The 19,955-nt window shown below is 41.0% G+C and overlaps 1 protein-coding gene and 1 non-coding gene across 4 annotated transcripts in view; one reads left to right on the top strand and one right to left on the bottom strand.

The window, feature by feature from the left end:
- Window positions 1–19,955, bottom strand: part of tenm1 (teneurin transmembrane protein 1) — a 196,056-nt gene that overhangs the window by 82,919 nt on the left and 93,182 nt on the right. For 2 of the 3 annotated variants that reach the window (XM_064978026.1, XM_064978025.1), the window contains 6 exons: window positions 18,689–18,902; window positions 17,296–17,397; window positions 13,657–13,851; window positions 11,031–11,231; window positions 7,212–7,397; window positions 5,732–5,758 (listed from right to left, as the gene is read on the bottom strand). In XM_064978026.1, coding sequence (XP_064834098.1) covers window positions 5,732–5,758; window positions 7,212–7,397; window positions 11,031–11,231; window positions 13,657–13,851; window positions 17,296–17,397; window positions 18,689–18,902 — 925 coding nt within the window. The remainder of the gene's footprint in view (window positions 1–5,731; window positions 5,759–7,211; window positions 7,398–11,030; window positions 11,232–13,656; window positions 13,852–17,295; window positions 17,398–18,688; window positions 18,903–19,955) is intronic. The other variant, XM_064978027.1, reaches the window with a different exon arrangement.
- Window positions 14,808–14,860, top strand: LOC135548960 (U7 small nuclear RNA). Its single transcript, XR_010456911.1, has one exon. It is a non-coding gene; the product is annotated as a U7 small nuclear RNA (small nuclear RNA).

Raw genomic sequence — 19,955 nt, 5'->3', positions numbered from 1 at the left:
AGAGACAGTTTCATCATACAGCTTGATGGTTTTTGCGACTGCATTTGAAAAAACATTCAAAGTTTTTGAAATTTTCCGGATTGACTGACCTTCATGTCTTGAATGATAGACTGTTGTTTCTCTTTGGTTATTTGAGGTGTTCTTGCCATAATATGGATTTGGTATTTTACCAAATAGGGCTATCTTCTGTATACCACCCCTACCTTGTCACAACACAACTAACTGATTGGCTCTCACGCGTCGAACACACCAACTGTGTCATTGCATCACTGCTGCATAACATTTTGCGCAGCGAGGCAACTATACTGATGCAGGTATCTTTTGCAGATGGTTACATGCGGTTGGACACATGGAGGAGATGATCATTTTCACAGTATCCTCAAAACCGTGTCTTTTTGACACAACAGCTGCTTTTCAAAGCCTAGTTCAATGGTAAAAAAAAATCCCTCCATATCACAGGTAGTGTCATAAGTGATGCGACAGTGGAGTAAAGTAGGTAATTTCTACAGTATACTCATGTAGGCTAATTGATATTTCAGATCAAAGAATTAATATGAGGCAAATGTATAGCTGCTGTTTCTGGGTTAGAAAATATCCTAAAACAACAGTTTGCTGTCTAAATATTTGCCTGCCATATTCATCTTTTGATCTGAAATACAAATTCCATGAGAAAACAGCAGGAATTACCAACTTTACCACATTATTCCAATATTATGGCACTAACTACACTATACAAGCAGTATTAAGTTAACATAAATGTCACCTTTTATGGTGTTATATTATGTAAAGCTTGTATGTGTTGTTTTTCTCTGGAGTCAATTTAGCCGACCAGCTCACAGGAAGGACAAGAAGAGGAGAGGAGTTGTCTGGTTGTTGTTTTGACCTCCCTCATTGTACCTTTCTTTTCACACACGTCTGTTCCATTTACATTCAGTCAGATTTCTGAATTGACAATATTGAAACTCATATACCAGAGAATTCACAGATGCTTTTGTTGGTCTCTTACAAGAATAAAGGTGAACATACAGTGGGGGAAAAAAGTATTTAGTCAGCCACCAATTGTGCATGTTCTCCCACTTAAAAAGATGAGAGAGGCCTGTAATGTTCATCATAGGTACACTTCAACTATGACAGACAAAATGAGAAAAAAATCCAGAAAATCACATTGTAGGATTTTTAATGAATTTATTTGCAAATTATGGTGGAAAAGAAAGTATTTGGTCACCGACAAACAAGCAAGATTTGTGGCTCTCACAGACCTCTTCTTTAATAGGCTCCTCTGTCCTCCACTCGTTACCTGTATTAATGGCACCTGTTTGAACTTGTTATCAGTATAAAAGACACCTGTCCACAAACTCAAACAGTCACACTCCAAACTCCACTATGGCCAAGACCAAAGAGCTGTCAAAGGACACCAGAAACAAAATTGTAGACTTTGAGACCAAGCACTCTCCGATACATTCTCCATCGGGCTGCCAGAATCCCAAAGGCGCATTCAACAACTAAACTTGCCCTGGACAGTAATTTTTTAAAGATCCTTGCAGGCTTTGGCAATGGCAGCTGGCGTCCAGCATAGGGCCTCATGAGGTTGGGTCTCAAAGGGAAGGCCTCGTCGTTGATGAAGACATGGGGAACAGGTCCCAGGTCTTCAGCCCCAGGGAGTGATGCAGGTGGTGGAATCTCCAGGGTGCCATCCTGAAGTGCCTGGAAGAAGGCAGAGTCCCAGAAGGTCCCGCCATCACTTCCCTTGCCCTAAGCACCAACATCGACAACACGGAAACAGTAGATGGCATCGACTACAGCCAAGAGTACAAATTAATATGTACCCTTGTAGTTGGAGAATTGTGAACCCGAGCATGGTGGAGCCTGGATTACTACATGTTTCCCGTCAATTTCCATCTCTCCAGGAACTCTGTAACGATGGCCCTCTAGTCTTCCTCCTTGGGGACTGGCATGTATTCACTAACCATAATAGATTCACCAACAAAAATGGCTTGTGCCACAGAGGGGAGGGACAATGCCTACCACCGTGGACCATCCAACTCGGAAGCTGAATCCGATGGTCCTGTAGGAGTCCCCTGTCACCAAGAATCTGAAATATAATTCAAAATAATGATCAATATTGTGTGTAACTTCAATTCCACCCACATATTATATCTACTCAGATAGCTACCTCATTACTGTTTATTATGCTCTACTAATTATATTGTAATACTCATCAACCATCATTAACAATGCCTTGAAACAGTACAATTCAGTCTTTAACTACATCAATAAACTGTAGCCCAGACCAACTCTACTCTTAGAAAGAATGGTACTATCTACTTAAAAGGGTTCCCCGGCTGTCCCCATAGGGGAACCCTTTGAAGAACTCTTTTTGGTTCCAGGTAGAACTCTTTTGGTTCCATGTAGAACTCTATTGGATTCCATGTATAACCTTTTCCCCAAAGGGTTATACCTGGAACCAAAAAGTGTTATCCTATGGGGAAAACTTTTTTTCTAAGATTGTATGTGAGTCCAATAAGAATGTAATGAATGACTAACTGTCTTGAATAACAATGGGTCCTGGAGAAGACTAGCCCACCTTCATCAGGGCAAAGGCACCTCAACTTTCTTTTAATTTGGTAACATTGCATAATTAAAAAAGGATTATAAACCAACTTTGGGAAAAGTTATAGTCCTAATGAACATTCTGTAAAAGTACATCTGATATCAAATAGGGACTATTAACTACAGAGCCCTTTAGCTAGCTAGGTGTATCAAATATCAGTCAATTATGGTATCAAAGGCTTTAAAAATGTACTAGAATTTAGCTTACTGGAGACAAATCGCCAGGCGTTCAACTGGGCTGATGGACTCCAGTTAGTTGATATCCATCCTGGTGATCCTGGCTCCAACCATCTGGAGCAGGTGATCGAACTGGCTTCAGTCCACACAAATGTAACTTCGGAATTCCTCTCCAAACAGTCGAAGCTCTTGAATGAGACGGTGGAACTCCCCTGCCTGCTTTCGGGACTCTAACCATCTCTGGACCCACACAGACCAGTGCTTTCGGCGGGGCTGGTCCCTGCCCAACAGCTCGATCAAGACCACCTTCCTCAACGTTGGTCTCATTGCTGAGAAAGCCTACTCTGCTATCTTGATTATTTATTATTGCATTTTGCGAAATTATATTATAGGCTCTCACAATTCAGTTGTGGATGTCATCGAATAAATAATATACTTGGTAAATAAATGAATACATTTTTTAAAATAAATTCTCCAGTCAAACTGTTTTTATTATGTTATCCCACTTTTTTTTACTGGATATGTGTGCAACAATAATTCAACATTCACATTTTGCTACTCTCTGAATGTACTTCTGGTTTATCAAAACGCAATGACGCAGTCGGTGTGTTCAAAGCGTAAATCATTACAAAGGAAAGAAATCCCACAAATTAACTTTGAACAAGGCAAACCTGTTAATTGAAATGCATTCCAGGTGACTACCTCATAAAGCTGGTTGAGGGAATGCCAAGAGTGTCCAAACCTGTCAATGCAAAGGATGGCTACTTTGAAGAATCTACTTTTTTTCACACTTTTTCTACATGATTCCATATGTGTTATTTCATAGTTTTGATGTCTTTACTATTATTCTACAATGTAGGCAATAGTAAAAATAAAGAAAAACCCTTGAATGAGTAGGTGTGTCCAAACATTTGACTGGTACTGCATGTTTGGAAATGTACCATTAAAAAGTACTGACATTGACCAAAATTTGCAAAAATTGGGAGATTTGTTTAACCATTGTCAAGTACTAGGTGATGGAGATCAGATACACCCCCTTCCCTTGAAACACACTCACACTGTTCCCCCGTTGTGACCATTTCCCCAAGCATCTCTGTGCCACCATGGTCAAAATAATATGCCCCATGTTGTCCGAGTGTGACCCCCTCCCCATTGGTTACTGCAGCCAGTGTAACCAGCACAGCCACTGCCAGGGTGGGGGTTCCCCACCGGAATCACCACCAGCTAGGTACAAAGTCGTCAAGGTTCTCATTAGTAGCTTTGATAATTTCCTTGTATATTATGCTCTCCCATCAGGGGGCTCTGGCTTTGTAGGACCAACCCTGCCAGGCAGGCTTAAAATCTTGAGGGCTCTGTGCTGCTCCGGTAGGTTGTTGTCCACATTCATTTTTCTGTTTTGGCTGCATATAGGCAACTTACAGTAAGCCCATAAAACAGATAAGGACTTCTCTTTAGTGTATGGGGCGCTCAGGTGGGTGTCTAGGGTATAGGGTTGGGGACAGGACAATAAATAAATAAATACATTTGATGCCGTCTTATCCATTTCTAAAATAGTTAAATAATTATTTTACAACATTCCCTATCTTGAATGCTATAGAGTAGTTGTAGTTTATTTATCAATTGTTTAATTTGATTGCTTTTCTACTTTAAAAAACAAATATTATTTCAATCCCTACTATGGCTAGCAATATACCGTTTATCGTCTACGAGAGCTACATGCGGCCCTTTTAATCTATTCTCCTTGAAGATTGGGTACAAAACTTTGAGCCGAGTTGTTAGAAGGTAAGGGGTTAATTTACGTAGAAGATCATAGGAAGTCCCAGGACAAGGTGTCTATAATACTGTAATAAGCTCACATAGTCGCTGTCACAAATTCCACACAGTTGTCATTGACTAGTTGGATATTCATTTCCCACTAAGCAAACTATTTCTGTTTTTACAGCATTCATATCAATTCATTTTTATCATTTTTTTGCTCTGGCAGACTTTTTTTGTTGTCAATAAAACTAATGAATGCAACTGTTTATGTCAAATTGTCCTAAAAAGAAAATGGTTAAACACTTCATTGTGAGCCTAAATATAAGGGCTGGACATGCAGATAAATAAAAGTCAGATAAATGAAAATACAATTTTTGCTGGTGTCTCGGGAATACTAGGGTTAAAGATCAAGCCACCAAAACATGCTAACCTCTCACTATTACCAATAACAAGGGAGGTTAGCATTTTTGGGGGGTATGATATTTATGCCTCTAAATTTCTAACTCATCATTATTCACAATTCATTCATGAATATCCGTAATCATAGTAGCATCCACATTAATGAAGTGTTCAGAAACATATTATATTCTTATTTACAATAAAAGTGACCCTAAAATGGAACCACACAGTATTTACCATTAACTTCTATTGACACCACATAATCTAAAACACAACCAAAACTGCAAATGCATGAAAGAACTGTGTAGTCACAAGCTTGATGTAGTCATGGCATGCTAGGAATATGGGACCAAATACTAAACGTCTTAGTAAATGTATACACTATAAGTGAATTTGTCCTAATAGTTATGACATCATTAAATGGGGGGACTACATACATCAAGTGCTTTCATTTATAAACGGTAAAATAGATATTCTCAAAATACCCTCAAATAAAAGGTTTCATTCTGTACATTTGAACTTAAACACAAAATTCTGGAGTATAGAGCCAAATTAAAAGTTTTAACTTCACTGTCCAAGTAAATACATAGGGGAATGTATTTTGTTATATTCTATCTTACATAAATTGAATATAGTGAATTTTCTGCCATTGCTTTGGGCATCGTACTTTCTCCTTAGAATTAATTAACATCTCAATAAATGTGCTTTGGTGGTAGTGCAGGAATACCTTTTAAAACCCCTGCTGCTATGAAACAATTCAATCCTAAAGAATGAGAGCGCATCTTACCTTTAACTACGAGATCCAGGTAATACGCTATATACCACATGAAGATAAAAGGAAGAAAGAAAAAAGTGTTTGAGATTAGATTACTGAGCCTCAAAGATATATGCTAGCACCAGGGCACATGAAGAGATAATTACAGCCTATTAATGTGCCAGGAGCTAAGCTTTATGGTTTGATTCACACATCCACAGAGACGCAGAGCCCATCTCCAATTCCCCATCTCTAAAGGCAAGAAGAAGGATTTCAAAGGAGTGTTTCTTGCATTTCTGAAGTTTTCTGGTTCTTTTACAAAATGTGCTTTTCAGTCACTTGGCAAAACCCAATTCCATTAGTCCCAGATGACAAACTGCAGTGTTCTATCAAGGTGTATCCACATTAATTGAGTGCGTTCGAACTTGGTGAGCAAATTATTCAGTTGCAAGAGAAAGAAAAATGCCTCCACTCTAGGGAGGAGGGCATGGCTGATGGAAAATTTGCCTGGCGGCAACCAACCATTGTGACTCTGTTATTTCATTCTCTAATAACGGCAATGAAGTGGATAAATTGTATAACTGACAGGCAGGGCACTGACATCACTTGAACCCCAGCCAGTGGCTCTAAGACACATGGTAACATGTGACCCTCCCTCTTAAGTTTTGGTACCAGTGTTTCATCTGTTCTCTTCTAGCAGACTGAGTGAAGGACCAGGCAAGAAGGACTCATGGGTTCCATCTGACAACTGCAAGTCTATATTATACAGCAGATGGGTGATTGGCTGAGAATGGTCTGTTAAACTGCTACTGTATTTAACATGTGTGGTGATATGCACGCACATGGATTACATATTCGTTGATTTGTATCTGCAAAAGTCAGTGGTTCACACATATTTCATTAGTACAAAAAACCAACATTAGTAAAGCGTGGCCCAGATTAAGACATTACGACCTCGGGACTATAACGTTCTCTCTGACATTTTTGTCAAACATTTGTTAGTCACATATAATTGATCTTCAGATGGTTCTTCATATGTCTGCGAAGTACATTTTGGATGAAGAAAACTAGAAAGTTCTATCTGCATAAACCCATTTGAACTTAGCGCTATTAGGGTCTATCTGCAATCCAATCACAAGACAAAACAAATACAGACGGAATGTCAATCTGGACTCAGCCATAAGGTTCTATCTGCGATGGCACCCCCTAAAATAAAAGAAAGATTTACATTTGATATTCTGCACTTTAGGTACCGTTACGGTGAGGACCTTAATGGGCTATGCAAGAAGAACTCACTACAAAACTGTTCTGAGATTTTGATTCTCAATATCTTAGAACTATGCTTTACATATAGAACCTTATAGTCCCAATGCCACAACATGTTAAAACCTAGGTACAGTAAATCAGCCCCTATGCCCCTAAACAGAACAATAGCTACTAGAGTCACGTTACATGCTCTGTGTATTAACCTCCTGTGGTAGTGTCAGTCCGCGGGGGGCGGGGCGAGACTCACCGATGCTGCAGTGTTCTCCCTCCCAGCCGGGGTGGCACTCACACTGTCCGTTCTTACACTGGCCATGTTCCTGGCAGCGGGGGTGGCAGGCCTGCAGGTCACAGCCTGGCCCCTCCCAGCCCTCCTCACACTGGCACTTCCCTCCCACACACACACTGTGGGCACTGCAGGGCACCGGACACACCTCTGCACACGGACAGAGAGAGAGACCGGCAGGGGTCTTACTGCACTTGGCAACAGACAGTACACCTCTACATCGGCCAGATGGACATGTCAGAGGTCAGCTGCATCATTGCTCCCAAAATACACGTGATCATTTCCTACGAATTAATTCAGGATCCTAGACTCATTTCTGCACTCATCTTGTCTAACTAGTTCATCTAATATAACTAAAAAATGAATATTTTAAAAAGGAATATAATGAAAACCCATTACCATTTTTATTCTAATGGTATCTCTACTCTACATACTCATGATTTGAAACTTTAATTTTGAATAGGAATTGGAAAATGTTTGTTATAATACAGAACAGGCAATACTTTCTATGTAGAGTGCTGCAGGTGCAGTTATAATACATTCAATGCTTAAAGTTTTAGAGGTTTAATGGTATTCAATGAATAATTTCAGCAGAATATGGAGAGTACTGTCCATCCTATCAGCAAGTAGCCAATCAGCAGGGAGAAGAAAGAGCTGCTGGCGCAGAAAGGCCACTTATCCCCACACATGGAAAAGGCATTCCCATTTAAATATACATCATATTTAATCATGCCATAACAACTCAATTTGCATTTTATTAATCTCGATTTTTCTACCATTAAGCATATGACATTTAATCCATTTTCTCTATGCATCTGCTTGCAATAGAATTCAACATGTTTTCCATCTAAAACGATTTAATAATAACGGTTGAATGTTGGCATTATCTTCAATGCCTTTATATTTCTGTTTTAAAAACCAAATACTGCACATTGATAGATATAATTCACTGTCTTACAGTGAGGTTACAGTATGTCTACTCCATAGTAATGAAATTGTCAGTGCAGTCACACACAGTCAACATTACAAGTAATTCTACATACACTTGAGTGAACATAAAATCAATTTTCACTTTTGGATAGAAAACCTGAACTTTGCTTTGGAAGGCTGGAAAAAAAGTGTGGGTTGAGTGAATGCACAATTCTTTCATGGTTACGGAAACCGAGGCACCACAATGCTCCAAGATTCAATTCATTGGAAAGTGAAATAGCCTCCACATGAGCTGTTTTCCCCTTTGGCCATCACTGAAAACACAATTGATAGGAAAAATAATGAAGAATGAGGGATTACTTTGCCTGTTGAGGAATGTCTTAATATGCAGCCCACCTCTCAGGTTTGTCACCCAACTTTAATAAAGGCTTGGCATGTAGCACTACTTGACTCAAGGAAGAGAACCATTAATAATATGAAGATGAGGAAAAATGTATATGACAGGCACCCTATTCTAAAGGATGGATGCTTCCATAATATCGTTGGCACGGTTTCCATCCCTCTCCATAAGCTGGGACACCAGCAGTAGGGTGTGTGTTAGTGTGTTGTTGTGTTGTGTGGCAGCTATAGCAGCAGGCAGCTAATCTGTAAACCTGGCCCTGGGCTACTGAAGAATCTGATCTCCTTTGTGATCTGGCTGCTACATGAGATCTACATCTGTATCACTGGCTGAACAAAACAAAAACAACAACTTCCAGACAAAGATGACAAACTATACAAACGAATATCCAGCATCATCTACATTATGGGGGAAAAAAATGCATGCATTTCACGTGAACATGTGAAGTGTTCCAAAAACACATGTTTTCATGTGATCACATGATCTTATGTGAAATGAATGTGATAACATGAAACTACATATGTGAAACCATGTGATCACGTGAAGTATTCCAAAAACACATGTTTTCACATGAAATTTCATGATTTTCTTCGAGGCTCACACAGCTTCTCTGAGATGTTCCTACAACCACTGTGTCAACACTGTTTGCTATCAGTAAGAACCATAGTCATTGGTGGCAACCCTCATTATCAATGTCCTCTGACTCAAACAAATGAATTCAAACCACAAATTCAACAAGAGACAGACTGAAATTAAATGCAAAGACATTTTCTACATTTTCAAGTGTCGCAGTGTACTAACAAGTCACTGCAGTGAAGCTAACTTTAATTTGTTCTGTATAAACACCCAGAAAGGTGACCTAAATTCAAATACGAAAAGCTGATGAACAGATAACACCAACAGTATGCTAAAAATAACAGATTAAAATTGTACAAATGAGCATATCTCGGGATGAATCCTAACCATGGCATTATTGTTCCCTGGAGGAGGCATATTAAAAAAGGAATAATTTATAAACTAGCATTAGTATGCATCAATTTCATGACTCCCACCAAAAGATATGCAAGTATTGATAAAGAAACAAGAAGTGGCTTAGATGGTAGCCATGGTGCGTAGTCCAATTTACACACAGCATGTCAGAGAAATGATTGCTCAGTTGTCTGATAGACTGCTGGGTGTGTGAAGTTCTGCTTCTGCTAGGAGCTGGCAGATTACAAGCAGAAAAACACATTGGCCAGGGACTGTGTCACTCAGTCAAAGGTAAGAGCAAAAGTTAGCGTCATGTCCAGAAAACGTAATCTAAATCACAGCCAGACAGCAACCAACAGTAGCGGCTTGACTACATTTAAACCTTTTATGGGCGGTTAAGGATGTGATTAATCTCCAAAGGCTCCCCTCTAAGAGTCTGGGAATGGACTTTCCAAATCTGTTCATAAGTCACTACAGCCCTTTCTAAGGATGTGAATTGTTTATGTGCAGGTAAGAGTCTGAAAGCACTGTATTCAAGTGTGTGTATCTGTATGTAGAAACCACACAGTATATCGATAGAGACATTTTTATATATTCATCCCTATATATGACTCTGCATGTATGTAGGTTGTGTGTACACTACCATTCAAAAGTTTAGGGTCACTTAGAAATGTTATTGTTTTTGAAAGAAAAGCACATTCTTTGTCCATTAAAATAACATCAAATTCGTCAGAAATACAGTGTAGACATTGTTAATGTTGTAAATTACTATTGTAGCTGGAAACAGATGATTTTTAATGGAATATCTACATAGGCGTACAGAGGCCCATTATCAACAACCATCACTCCTGTGTTCCATCACTCCTGTCCTCTTGCTCAGTTGTGCACTGGGGTCTCCCACTTGTTTCTCTATTCTGGTTAGAGACAGTTTGCGCTGTTCTGTGAAGGGAGTAGTAAACAGCGTTGTACGAGATCTTCAGTGTCTTGGCAATTTCTCGCATGGAATAGCCTTAATTTCTCAGAACAAGAATAGACTGACGAGTTTCAGAAGAAAGTTATTTGTTTCTGGCCATTTTGTGCCTGTAATCGAACCCACAAATGCTGATGCTCCAGATACTCAACTAGTCTAAAGAAGGCCAGTTTCATTGCTTCTTTAATCAGGACAACAGTTTTCAGCTATGCTAACATAATTGGGTTTTCTAATGATCAATTAGCCCTTTAAAATTATAAACTTGGATTAGCTAACACAAAGTGCCATTGGAACACAGGAGTGATGGTTGCTGATAATGGGCCTCAGTACGCCTATGTAGATATTCCATTAAAAATCTGCCGTTTCCAGCTACAATAGTATTTTACAACATAAACAATGTCTACACTGTGTTTCTGATCGATTTGATGTTATTTTAATGGACAAAAAAACAAGGACATTTCTAAGTGACCATAAACCTTTGAACAGTAGTGCACGTCATGGTTCTTGTACTCACCGGTGGAGCAGTCAGAGCCTGTCCAGCTGGAATCACAGGTACAGGTGCCAGAATCTGGCAGGTAGTTCCCATGGCCTGAACACTGCTCCTGGCACGCTGGCAGGGGACTCTCACAGTCTGGGCCTCCCCACCCCGGAGAACAAAGGCACTCCCCCTTCACACAAACACCATGGCCAGAACACTGAGGGTCCAGGCAGTCAACTGGCCATGCATAAAAAGGGAAGTGAGAGTGAGAGGGGGTGAGGGAGCGGAGGGAGGGAGCGTGATAGAGTGAAAAAGAGAGCAGGAGAGAGTAGCGAGAGAGAAAGAGTAAATATTTCACATCCCTCCCTGAACATCTGTATACTGTTTGAATAATTGTTTCTTCTGGATTTCCTTTCTTCTTTGAGTAGGCACTGAAACGAAACATCCCCATCACATCTTTCCTCTAAGGATAGATTCTGACATAAAACATCCTATTCATACCATTCCTCTATGGGTAGGTAGTGACACAAAACATCCCCATCACACCTTTCCTCTATGGGTAGGTAGTGACACAAAAGCCCCTCACACCTTCCCTTTATGGGTAGTTGGGGACACAAAACATGTCCATCACACCATTCCTCTATGGGTAGGTTCTGACACAAAACATCCCAGTCACACCTTTCCTCCATGTGTAGGTTCTGACACAAAACATCCCAGTCACACCATTCCTCCATGTGTAGGTTCTGACACAAAACATCCCAGTCACACCTTTCCTATGGGTAGTTACTGACACAAAACATCCCCATCACACCTTTCCTATGGGTAGTTACTGACACAAAACATCCCCATCACACCTTTCCTCCATGGGTAGGTGATGACACAAAACAACCCAGTCACAACTTTTACTCTATGGGAAGTTTCTGAAACAAAAACATTGTCATAACACCTTTCCTCAATGGGTATGGAGGGTAGGTACAGACACAAAACATCCCGTCACACCTTTCTTCTATGGGTAGGTTCTGACACAAAACATCCCCGTCACACCTTTCCTCTATGGGTAGGTTCTGAAACAAAATATCCCCATCACACCTTTCCTCTACGGGTAGGTTCTGACACAAAACATCCCTGTCACACCTTTCCGCTATGGGTAGGTTCTGACACAAAAGATCCCCGTCACATCTTTCCTCTATGGGTAGATTCTGACACAAAACATCTCCGTAACACCATTCCGCTATGGGTAGGTTCTGACACAAAACATCCAGTCACACCCTTCCTCCAGGTGTAGGTTCTGACACAAAACATCCCAGTCACACCTTTCCTATGTGTAGTTACTGACGCAAAACATTCCCGTCACACCTTTCCTCTATGGTTAGGTAGGGTAGGTTGTTACTCAGAATATCTCCATCCCACCTTTCCTAAATGGGTAGATTGGGTAGGTACTAACGCAAAACATCCCCATCAAACCTTCCTCTATTGGTAGGTCCTGACACTGAACACCCCCATCACACCTTTCCTCTATGGGTAGGTCCTGACACTGAACACCCCCATCACACCTTTCCTCTATGGGTAGGTCCTGACACAGAACATCCCCATCACACCTTTCCTCTATGGGTAGGTCCTGACACAAAACATCCCCATCACACCTTTCCTCTATGGGTAGGTCCTGACACAGAACATCCCCATCACACCTTTCCTCTATGGGTAGGTCCTGACACAGAACATCCCCATCACATCTAGCTGATTTAACACATTGTCTGTGTACTTCTGTGGTGTGTATTCTAACAGTGTCACTGCAACCTTTCGAGAACATTGTGTCCAAGCAGTGAATGGTTTATTACTGAGAACCCATCGCACCGTGAGCAAAACATGTCCATCCCACAAAAAAATAACATTGAAACCTCTGTAGCGTTCACACATGATTCTCATAAAGACTGAACAACAAACAGCTTCAATCCATGTCTGAAGCTAATTGATCACATTTAGTTGTGATACACTTCAGAACAACACCACCCCCCCAACTAATGCACATTACAAAAAAGAAAAAAGAAAAAACTATGCAGTGTTAACCACAGTAATTACCACAATGCTTGCAGGCTAGATCCTAGTCACAGGCTCATTGACTCAAGGTTATTCTCTAGCACGGATATCTCAGACAAAGCCAATAATTACCACTGGGTACAACTACCTTAGGACAATCAATTGATTTGGCTGCTTCATGTATAAGCATTCCTCATGACGTGCGTGAAAAGCAGGGAGTGGCTATGTGTGTGTGTGTGTGTGTGTAGAGGATAATCTGTTGGATCAATCTGTTTTTGCACACAAAAACTCTCTCCATAATTAAAATGATGTGAGAGGAGGATACTGGATGTATTGTTGCTGTGGTTAAATAGTAATCAGACAATCTATCAGACAGTTTGGTGTGTGTCAAAAACCCAACAACAAACAGAATACTGGTTTGGTTAGTGGCTAAGAGCCCTGAACTAACAACGAGTGGCTTTTCCGGTAAAAAAAAATGATGTGGCATGCCTCTGTTGTTGCACTCTTGGATAAGGGATGCACCAAACCAAACCCCCTTGGCTAGGCTAAATACAGCTGTATCCTATGTCTATCCCTATTCCTGTGTAAATAGTGATAATGATTATTATTAGAATAGGACCCTTGCCTTGTTCACAGTTGTTGCCCTTATAGGCAGGGCTGCACATACAGATGCCATTGACACAGGTGCCGTGGTTGGAGCAGGTGGGATCGATGCACTGGTCCTCCTGGATGTCACACTCTGGGCCCTTCCAGCCCGGGTGACACTGGCAGTAACCTTTCTCATAATCTCCATTGCCACTGCACAGGACAGGACAGGAGTCTGGAAGAAAAAAGACAGTACAGCAGCCCTTTAGAAATACTGTGGTGGAAAGAAAATACTTTGGTTTGTTATCATTCAAAACCTGAACTAAAAACTGGTTGTTATCCAAGATGTGAATTGTGAAGCTGTTTGTGTCATTCCAGCCCTAGAAGGTACTAGTCAGCTCTCACCCTGAGACCCCAGTGGCAATCTCCCCATGAGCCATATACCAGTTTTAACCAGGTTTCACCCATCACCAATATCTCCCTAATAAGCATGCAGCTGAAGTCACCTAATCCTCTCCCCTGATGGTAGTGCTTTAAGTACTCTCCCCTCCGCTGGGCGCAGGCCACGCACCCCTACTCAAACCCTCTTCCTGTGAAATCCACCTAATCTTTCAAGCATTTCAATTTTTCTTAAGTGGCACCTGAGTTAAACTCCAGTAGCTGCGGCATGGCGCTGCAGCTACGGTATCTCCCTCCAACACCCCCTCTATTCCCCAAGGCCCCTCTGTACACCAACCAAATGAAAACATAATACAGTTTACTATAGAATACTACAGTACTTAATATAGAATTCTGTAGTATACTGTATTATTCCGTAGAATACTATACTACACAATGTAGGAGCCCTCGATCAGGTGCAGTACTTACTATACAATGTTGTACAGTATTATACTGTAGAATACTATAGTAAATACTACAGTATTATTCGACCAAAAAACACTTCAGTAAACACTACAGTAATGTCCGCAAAAACACCACAGTCCGCTAAAACCCTATAGTATATACTACAATATTTCACTTGCATTTACCCTGCTCATTCCCCTCCCCATATCCTAATTTGTGCCACCCATGAGTGAGAAACCTGCATGCTAAGTATAGACCATATATTGTGTTCCCTTCAAATTATAGAAAAGAGCAGAAGCTCTGAACTATCTGTTCAGAACCCAGTCCTATCTACCTACAGGCTATGGAAAATGTGCTCTTTTATTATTTCTCCAGTAGGTTTCCTCAAGAAGAAAGCCTCCACTTCCATGTTAAAGATAATAATGTCAAAAACAATATAGTAAATACTACAGTAATGCTTGACAAAATACCACAGTATATTACAGTCTGCAAAACCACTACAGTTTAATACTAAAGTATATTACAATTTGTAAAAACACTACATTAATTGCTAGAGTATAGATTTTATTTTACTACAGTATTTATACTATTGTTAACTGTAAATACCACAGTATACTACAGTAAATATTCCAGAATTCACTTAAAGTCCGCAAAAACACTACAGTGAATAATATAGTATTTATACCATAGTATACTATAGTATTTTTCCATGTGGGAACTCAGCGCCTTACCATGAAAATGGATATTTACAAAATGAGGAAGAACGGAACCTCAGAGTCTCAGAGGCTGCAGCATGGAGACTCATGGTAAACATCAGAGCAGAACGTACAGTGTATAGATTCAATAGAGATGTTCACATGGCAAAAGGATCAGTGTTCCATCAATGGGACAGTTGTAAATCATGCAGTGCGTTATATCAAGATCGCAGATTTTAGAGTAACAACAAATGTCGGTACATAGAAGTGTCTTATATCGGCTGAAAACTTAAATTCGTGTTAATATAACTGCACTGTCCAATTTACATTAGCTACTACTGCGATAAAATGCCATGCTATTGTTTAATGAGAGCTCCTAACAACAAAACACTATTTCAATGCGATAGGTTTGTAAAATTCACCTCAGAAGGTGAAATGTGTACTTCCATTCTGAAATCTTGCTCTGATTTATCATCCAAAGGGTCCCAGAGATAACATGAAGCATCGTTTGCTTATAAAAATTTCATTTTTCATATCCTAAAAAGGTCCATATAGCACATGCGATCGATTTTGTATTTCCGCTGATTTGCAAAGAAAGGAATCTGTGAAAATCTCAACCTAAACGTTGTTTGAACGAGTCAAATCACATTCATATGTATTCCTCAGAGATCCTAGAAGGTAATAAGACTTAACTATTTAATTAGAGGTGTAGTATATCCTATATGACACCATATTTGGTCAGAGAGCGACACCGATGATGCGGGTGGCCATCAATTGAAGGACTGTATCTTTGTCAAATAAGCACCAATCGGGGTCAAACAAAGCTAGCTAGATAGCCAATGAGCTGGGCTTTACGGGAGTATCCGGAAACCCCGTCTCGGTCGCAAAATGTAGGCGCTAACCTTTTGCGTCAGCATGCCTTTTCCTTTTGGACACAACGTATAAGAATATTCAGAGTTATGATGACAAAATGGTTGTTGAACTTATAATATGGCTACTAATACTTGGAAAGCCAAAGTCCAAGTATACAGATTTGACGATAGTCTTGCAGAAAAATGGAATATGAATGTGAATGTCTCATTCACGATTTGCCCAAATGCACATGGGGACTTGACACTAAAAGTCTTGTTGTTCACTCATTTTTCAAGTTATCCATCTGAAACTTTGCACATACACTGCTGCCATCTCGTGGACACTATTGGAATTACAACCAGAGTGATGGCTATAACTATGACCTTTCTCGTGCATTTCAAAGATGGTGGTAGAAAACAACTGGTTGTTTATTTCTTTGTATTTTTTCTACCAGATATATTGTGTTATATTCTCCTACATTCAATTCACATTTCCAATAACTTCAAAATAAATCCTTTCAAATGGTATCAAGAATATCCATATCCTTGCTTCAGGGCCTGAGCTACAGGCAGTTAGATTTGGGTATGTCATTTAGGTGAAAATTGAAAAAAAGGGTGCTATCCCTAAGAAGTTTTAACCCTTTGGTGTGTAGCCTAAACATTACTCACATCACTAACATGCTGCATTCCTATGCTATATTCCTAGTCTTCAAGTATAGGCACTCAGTCATAGTGAACAATTTTCCAGAATGTCTTTGAAACCTGCAGAGCTACGTGAGAGAACATTGCTCCATTCTCCCATTATCCCCTTCTCTCTTCTGCCAGGATCTCTCATCCCTCCAGTCTGTCAGTCTGTTTATGGACAGTTGCAGTGTGGAAGCTGCCTTTCAGACCCTGGCCTGTCCATTAGTCTCCATAATATGTCCCAGTTCCACACTGGGAACAGTAATAGACACATTATGCTCGCTACAGTGGCTCCCTGACCTCAGATCTAGGCAGAGACAGATTAAGGCATCCGTCCAGAGCGGGTTGGCCTGGGCAGAGAGAGACCTCACTGACCACAAAGTGGATCTGAAAGCCCCACTTCCGCTTGCTATCCTCATTTAATCCAAAGATTGTAAATAATCCTCAAAGACAATCAAAATACTCCCAGTCAGAGTGACTTTTGGCATTGATAATATTGGTAGTATCCACTACGAAGCACCAGGTTTAATACAACAAGTAGCCATAAAATGTGTATGAATTCATTGGAAGATCCCACATATCTCAGAGGTGCTTAACTTAATATACCTTTTGAGCAGTCTGGTCCCAGGAAACCGCTGAAGCAGTGGCAGTGACCTGCCACACATTCCCCGTTCCCCTTACAGTTGGTGGAGCAGCCATCCATGGTTTCTACAGACAGAGAAAGTGGTAAACAACACAACCGTCCATGGTTTCTACAGACAGAGAAAGTGGTAAACAACACAACCGTCCATGGTTTCTACAGACAGAGAAAGTGGTAAACAACACAACCGTCCATGGTTTCTACAGACAGAGAAAGTGGTAAACAACACAACCGTCCATGGTTTCTACAGACAGAGAAAGTGGTAAACAACACAGCCGTCCATGGTTTCTACAGACAGAGAAAGTGGTAAACAACACAGCCGTCCATGGTTTCTACAGACAGAGAAAGTGGTAAACAACACAACCGTCCATGGTTTCTACAGACAGAGAAAGTGGTAAACAACACAACCGTCCATGGTTTCTACAGACAGAGAAAGTGGTAAACAACACAACCGTCCATGGTTTCTACAGACAGAGAAAGTGGTAAACAACACAACCGTCCATGGTTTCTACAGACAGAGAAAGTGGTAAACAACACAACCGTCCATGGTTTCTACAGACAGAGAAAGTGGTAAACAACACAGCCGTCCATGGTTTCTACAGACAGAGAAAGTGGTAAACAACACAGCCGTCCATGGTTTCTACAGACAGAGAAAGTGGTAAACAACACAACCGTCCATGGGCTAGACAGAAACACCTAGGAGAAACATGGTGCCAAACTCAGGGTATAATGAACACTTTTACTTTGTGCATCCATTGAGACATATAATAATCTGACATGTTGCATTGGTTACAATAAGGTAACAGATATATGAGCATGAAGACAAAGGAAACTGACATGTACAGAACTACCCAGTACCATTTGTTTGCACTGCCTTTCAGACAACAATTCGTTTTAAAAGACAGAGCAAAAGCATTTCCAGGAGAGGCTGGAAAGAGAGAGCATTAGAAGAAATACATTGGCTCATCTCTCAGCAGAGGCTTACAGATGGGTGACAAAAGGTCAGTCAATTAGGGATGACAGACTTTGCAGCACCTTGCAACGAGCAACAGAACTCAACCGTTTTGATGTTAAAATGGCAGCCTGTTTCACACAATTCTTTTGGTGCAGAGAAACAAATTAACAAAACATGCTTTTTTTGTCTATTTGCAGCTATTGTATAAATGTTACAATTGCTTTGCTTTTTGAGTGCTTTTGTAACGACAGACTACATCCTGGAAATAATGTCACATGTCCTGTATTTTTCTTATAAGACTTCATTACTGCTCACGAATATGATTGCATGGTGCATCAATTTTCATTAGTAACTGACACTGTGGAGCACCTATTCTACTTTTTACACCCATAGGAGCCAATTACCGATGGCAGTGCTGAGAACAAGCACTTGTTCCATTTTCTTTCCATCGTTGTAGAAAGCCAGGTACCAGGTTCCAGCGTCCATGTACTCTATGAAGCCCATCTCCTGGAGGGAGGCCAGGATCAGGTTCCTGGGAGAGGCGTTGGAATCCTCCGCCACCGTCTGAACCTCCTGTCTGATCAGCTGTTTCCCGTCCAGGAGCTTGACAAAGTCAAACTGCAGGAGAAAAAGAAAAAAATCCGATTAAAAATGAGGCAAAGGTTTGGAAGTCAAAAGCTGGGACATCACAAGCTCCTGGTTGGGTGTACTGACATGCCCTTGCTGACAGCGTGTATCAGGGTTCCTCCAACATCACAGCTCGGATATCTATCTCTGGGAACAGGCCAAAACATGAAATCATCATGCGCTGTATCATATCCTGTCATCCATCTTAAAATAACTTGAACTTAACCATATGCAAAGCTCCCGAGCCACCTTTTGACTTTGCCCTTGATGAGCTTAATAAGGAGACAGGCCCCCATTCTGCACTGCTGTATTACCAGATGAGTAGGATATGACAGTAGCCCTGGGCGGGATGCAGTGCCTTAGCTGCACCAGTGTCACTCATGTTTGTGTGTGCTCTTGGAGATAAGCCGAGACCAGGGCTGGTATTACGCTGCTGTCGGCTGTTGACTGCATGCAGCAAAGCCTCTCCGTCTACTGGGCTCAGAGGGACGTCTGTCTTCACCCCTCCACCCGTCCTAAATAATAAACCCAGGGCTGGGTGAGGCCAGGTCCCAAACTCCAATGACATGCCCCCAGGCCTCAGAATCGTTCTACGACTCAAGTTCTTCTTATGAGAAACAAATGCTCCCCTACGGAACAACAGCAAAACGATGTTTGTAATTCAATAGAACCGCTGGGGCACAGTAGCCATCGGGCCCCTGCATTTCAAATCATCAGCGATGCAAAGCAGCAGAGGAGGGATCCCAGCCCCTCCATAATTCACTTTCAGCCGGGGATCAGCACATGATGTCACACTGAAGCGGAAATGGCCACTGTCTTTTCCGTACAATCCCCTCGGCGCCAATAGTGACAAAATCTCATTGGAAGAAAAAAAAAGTCTGAACTGTGCGTGCCGCCCAGGGGACTGACTCAGATTAATGACTAAAACATCCTATTAGGATTCATCATGCGGACGCCTGCTGGGTTTACTGGGGCCGGTGAAACAGCTTTGTGACAGATGAGTCACTTGTGTGCAGGTCTCACCGTGACCCTGAGTGCTCAGCC

The sequence above is a fragment of the Oncorhynchus masou genome, chromosome 11, assembly GCF_036934945.1.
Source record: "Oncorhynchus masou masou isolate Uvic2021 chromosome 11, UVic_Omas_1.1, whole genome shotgun sequence".
Classification (NCBI taxonomy): domain Eukaryota; kingdom Metazoa; phylum Chordata; class Actinopteri; order Salmoniformes; family Salmonidae; genus Oncorhynchus; species Oncorhynchus masou.
The sequence above is the reverse complement of the archived record's forward strand: the minus strand, read 5'-3'. Positions and strand labels throughout refer to the sequence as shown.